A 4,922-nucleotide genomic window follows, 5' to 3' on the forward strand; every position below is an offset into this window, starting at 1 on the left:
AAAATTAGAACAAAATCAGGGGGAAAACAAGAAAAAAATCAGAAAAAAACAGAAAAAAAAATCAAGAAACATTCAGGTAAAAACAGGTAGTACAGGACCCTAGGGAGGGCCCCCCCCCCCCTATCGCATTGCTTAACCCGGAACGGCAAACGCGCCCAAGGGCTGTCAGACGGCGAGCTGGACCACTGGAGACAGACAGACAGACAGACAGACAGACAGACAGACAGACAGACAGACAGACAGACAGACAGACAGACAGACAGACAGACAGAACGACAGGCCGCCAGGTGGAAGGGTGGGGCGGAAGCCTCCCCTTTCTCTGGCCTCGCGGGGCGATTGCCAGTCTCGCTGTGACACTGTGCCCCCTGGGGGTGCGGAGCGAGCGGGGGGGCTCAGGTGGCCGTGCGGCGTTGCGGTTGGAAAGGGGGGGGGGAGGAAGGAGGGGGGCAAGGGCAGGGTCGTCGTTCGTGGTAGTCTCCTCACGCACACAGAATGGTGTCGGCCGGGCGAGTCTCAGCAGCGCCCCCCTGCTGCGAGACTATGCACCTCTCTAAAGCCATAACGTACCCCCCGGCTGCGTGATCTCACGCCCCCCTGCCGTTCGTCCCGTCCGTCTGTCTGCCCTCCCGTCAGGCCTGCGAAGGCGCTCTGGTCCGCCCCGCCGCCGCCGCCCTCCGGGGGTAACTGGGTTTTCGTCAAGGTCCTTTTACTCTCGCCATAATATATAAAGCATGTTGCGTTGATGGAAAGCTTCGACATCAGCATTCCTGCCGGCGCGGCGCGCGGTTAAGCTGGCGGGAGGGAGGGCGAGGGTTGTCTTCTGCTCAGACACGCGTTGTGCAAATCTACCCTCCGCCCCGCGCGTCCCTCTCCCTTGCCTCCCTGTCGCTAAACGTGAGGCAGCTGAGCCATGCCGCGAGACGTTAGACGCAGCGCTGCTAGCTGCCCGACTTTTCCCCTTTTCTTCCTTCCCTCCTTCCCTCCTTCCCTCTTTCCCTCCCTGCTACTCCCCCTCTCTCTCTGTCTGTCTGTCTGTCTCTCTCTCTTCCTTCCTTCCTTCCTTTCCCACCACCACCAACCGCGGCTTTGCCAAGTTTTCGCGCCCGTTTCAGACAACCGAGCAGCAGCTCCGCGTTAAAAGTCGCGCGCCAAAGTTTGGGCGTAAATATATATCTATACACACGCGGAAACGCTTCGGGTGAGCCGTACCGCCACACCTCAACATCCGGGACAGATAGACGGACGGACGGACAGGAGGACGGAGCCACATCACCGCGTTTCATTTACCCATGGAGATGTTTATTCACGCACTGACGCCTTTGAAAGTGCGAGCAGCGAGCCTCGGTGAGAGCAGTGGGAGATGAATCGGGGCGGAGGGGTTGCTTTGAGTGGGAGAGAGACAGTGCAGAGCCTCTCCCTGTCTCTCCTACAGACACACACTTTCTCTCTTTCTCGTCCCCATACGCTGCTCGCTGATTTCATGGCCGATTTTTTTTCTCTTTCTCTCCTCTGTCCCGCAGTACGTGTCCCTCTTGAGGCCGCCGGTGACGGAAAGTTCGGCCCCCGGAGCCGAGCTGATCGACAAAATGGAGTGGAAACAGGTGAGTTTCGCCCCCGCCGTGTTCCACCTCATCACTTCCAGCTGCCCCGCTGCTGCCGCCGCTGCCCACCGACATGACTCGCCCCGTTTTTCGCTCAGCGGGGCGGGAGCTGCTGACTCAGCAGGGCGTGGGAGGCAGGCGGAGGGGTGAGAGTTCGAATCCCCATGATGAGCGCAATTTTTTTCCCCCCTGCTCGCCATCCGTTCATCATGAATCAAGAAGCTTGCAAAAGGCGGCCGTCGCCGCTGCCGCCCCGTCGGCTGCAAGCTCTAGAGGACCAACGCTCTCCAGGACTCCAACGGGGAGGGAGAGGAGGAAAAGGTGCGGCGGCGGCACCGAGAGGCGCACCGGGGCGTAAAATCAGTTTATGATTACTTTGCAGGGCGATGACGTCGTGGTAGTGGGGAAGGTGGCAGGGCAAGGGGAAGGTGGGCGGCGATGTGGCGTGAAGGTGAAGAAGGTCTGAAGGAACTCATAATGATCAGCTCAGAGGGGGGGGGGGGTTTATGAGCGGGCCCCGACCGACCGCCCGTGAAGGTCAAGAGCCGCAGGTCCGGCTTGGCGCGAGATCTCATAATTTTACGAAATGTCAAACCTTTGCCTTAACCCTGCGTACCTGTCTGCCGGTGTGTCCGTGTCTGCAGGTGTTCGACCTGCTGTGGAGCGACCCGCAGCCCGCCGACGGCTGTATCCCCAACAGCCTGCGCGGCGCGGGCACCTACTTCGGGCCGGACGTCACCGACAAGTTCCTGGCCAAGCACCACCTGTCGTACATCGTGCGCTCGCACGAGTGCAAGCCCGGCGGCTACGAGCTCACGCACGCCGGGAAGGTAAGTCACATGTGTCCAGAGGGTAAGGGGATCGTCCCGAAATTACGCCCGTTTTTCTCAGCTTTACTCGGGCGATAACGGGAGCTCGGCGCCTGCGATACTCGGGATAGGCCACCCCGCCGCACACGCGTGCACTGCAGGCAACGTGTTGCCTACCTACAAGGCGTTATGAGAGCATCCACGGGCTGCTAAACCCGGGCAGGGTCGTAACGGCTGATCCCTAATCGGAGAGTCATCCAGGGGTGATCCAGGAGTAATCCAGCAGTAATCCAGGTGTAATCCGAGTAATCCGGCTAATCTGTTGTACACGAGTACAAATTCGTTACCCTCTCTCCACCACCGTGACCTGCTCGTAACGCCGCAACGCCGTGGGAGCTGCAGCTGCAGGTCGTGGTAATTAAAAGGACGCGAGTGTTCCGTTGTCCAGTTGAGACCCCTCCCCCCTCCCCTGCCCAACTGCCGGCCAGGTTCCCTCCCGAGGGGTGGGCGACTGGAAATTTTCGTGTGCACAGGAGTACGGAGTACACGAAGTACAGTCGGAGCGCGCAGAGTACACCTGGAGCACACCCGGAGTACACCGGAGTACACCCGGAGTACACCGGAGTACACCCGGAGTACACGGAGTACAATCGGAGTACAATCGGAGAACACCTGGAGTACATTTTGGCCTGTACACCGGAGCCGCCCAGTCGTCCACCCCTCGTTCCCTCCTCCTCCTCCTGTCCTCCACGGAGACAGCGATGTCCAGCGCGGCCGCCCCAGGTGCCCTTCCACCGGTCCCCGCCGGGCCTGGGCCTGCCCTCCTGCGGTAGGCTCTGGCCCGCAACATAATCCCCCGGCTGACAACATGCCACGTCCGCTGCTCTGCTCTGCTCTCTCTCTGGCCGCGAGGCTCTTCTCTCCCCCCGCCGCCCCGCCCGGGTGGACCTCGAGCCTAACCAACCTACCCGCGCGGAAGAACGGCCGCCGCCGGCGTCGCGCGGCTCTAAAATAAGAAGAGCGGGCGAGTCGACGAGTCGACGGGGCAGCAGGGAGTGGCTTCAACTTGGAGGCGACGCGATCACGACCCCCCAGACAGGCTCATGCATAATCCAGTGTTGCTCGCCCTGTGGGTCGCGCCTCCTCCTAGCCTCCTAGGCCTAGGCTGCTGCCACTCGGGGGGTCGCGGCCAGGAAGAGCTGGGCGCTGCAGCCGCTGAGTCCGGTCCGCAAGGGTGGTGGGAGAGGAAGAGCCACTCACTCCAGCACGCCGCCGCCGGCGCCTTCAACTTTTCTGGGTAATTAATTTGACGGCGGCGTGGGCCAGGAGGGCCAGGAGGGCGGGTGGGCGGCGGGTATAGGCGCAGCGCCTGCCGAACCACACGCCAAGCCGCTGGAGCCGCCGCCGCCGCCGCCGCCACCGCCCCGCCAGCGCCGCCACCCCGCCCGCCCCGTCCGCCGGCCCACCCCGCCGACTGGTAGTTCCTCTTCCCTAACGACTTCCGGCCCGAGGAGAGTGAGTCGGGACGGCCCGACCCAGGGAAGGGCGCGCGGCGGGGCGGGGGGGACAACTTTTGCAGATAACGAACAACCCCCCCGCCACGCTCATGCTTGCTGCGACGCTTTTTTACCCCTTTGTTTTATTCATTTTTATCAACTTCAATATTGTTAGTTGTTTGTTTTTGTTTCGCGAAGCGCGGAGGGACCGCGGGAGCGCCATCCACCCGCACTCGGGGCCCTCCTCCAATGCAACAAGTTCATGCGGTACGAGTGGGACGGGGACGTGGAGAGGGTAGGGCCAGGTAGAGGAACCCCTTTGAAACGCTGTCGTCGTCACCGCAGAATCCACCCCTCTCTCTGTGGTACGCAGTTTTGTAATCGCAGCCACTAAAGGCTGAAAACATTTTCAGCAGGAAACAAAGAATAAGGATGGAAGTGTTTCGGTTGTCAAGGCGGGGGCAGCAACGGTGGGGGGTCGCGGCGTCGTCGGCAGCGCGCGCATCTGACTAAAGGGGGTGGGCGTTGTTGGGGGCGTCGGTTGTGATTGCCGGAAAATGTCTTTCGTTGTCGTTTCCGGCCACGCCACGCCAGGCCGGGCCCCACAGTCCATTAACATGGCCATGTCGGCCACGTCTTAGTGCCTTTGCCGACAACTATTTTCATTCTCGACCCCGGTGCGTGGCAGGCGGCGGTTTCCGCGGGGGTGTTCCCGCGGGTGGGGTGGGCGTTCCTTGTGGCGTGCCCGCGGGCGTGCCCCCGCTCACTACTACCCCCAGCAGTACGCCCCGCCGCACCATTTTTCTCCTCGTTACATTTCGCCGGCGTCGTCGCATTCGAGGGTCGCGGCCACGAAACTTGGTTCTCATTTCGCTCATAATAACGCGTTTAACACCAAGCGGGAAAGGAGCGCGCGGCCGGCAAACTTTGTTATTATTCTTGTTATTTCTTTCCTGCCTGCCTGCCTGGGCGTTGCCCACCAACACCTGACTTCATTGTATTCCTAACCCCCCCCC

At 61.3% G+C, this 4,922-nt stretch overlaps 1 protein-coding gene across 1 annotated transcript in view; it reads left to right on the plus strand.

Annotated features, from left to right (window-relative positions):
- Positions 1 to 1,494: 1,494 nt before the first annotated feature.
- LOC127751509 (serine/threonine-protein phosphatase rdgC-like) overlaps positions 1,495 to 4,922 on the plus strand; it is a gene marked incomplete at its 3' end in the record, with an annotated part of 12,104 nt that continues 8,676 nt past the window's right edge. The window contains 2 exon segments of the mRNA XM_052275162.1: positions 1,495 to 1,601; positions 2,246 to 2,431. Coding sequence (XP_052131122.1) covers positions 1,587 to 1,601; positions 2,246 to 2,431 — 201 coding nt within the window.

Source organism: Frankliniella occidentalis, unplaced genomic scaffold (genome assembly GCF_000697945.3).
Source record: "Frankliniella occidentalis isolate FOCC.00 unplaced genomic scaffold, Focc_3.1 Scaffold527, whole genome shotgun sequence".
NCBI classification, from domain to species: Eukaryota; Metazoa; Arthropoda; class Insecta; order Thysanoptera; family Thripidae; genus Frankliniella; species Frankliniella occidentalis.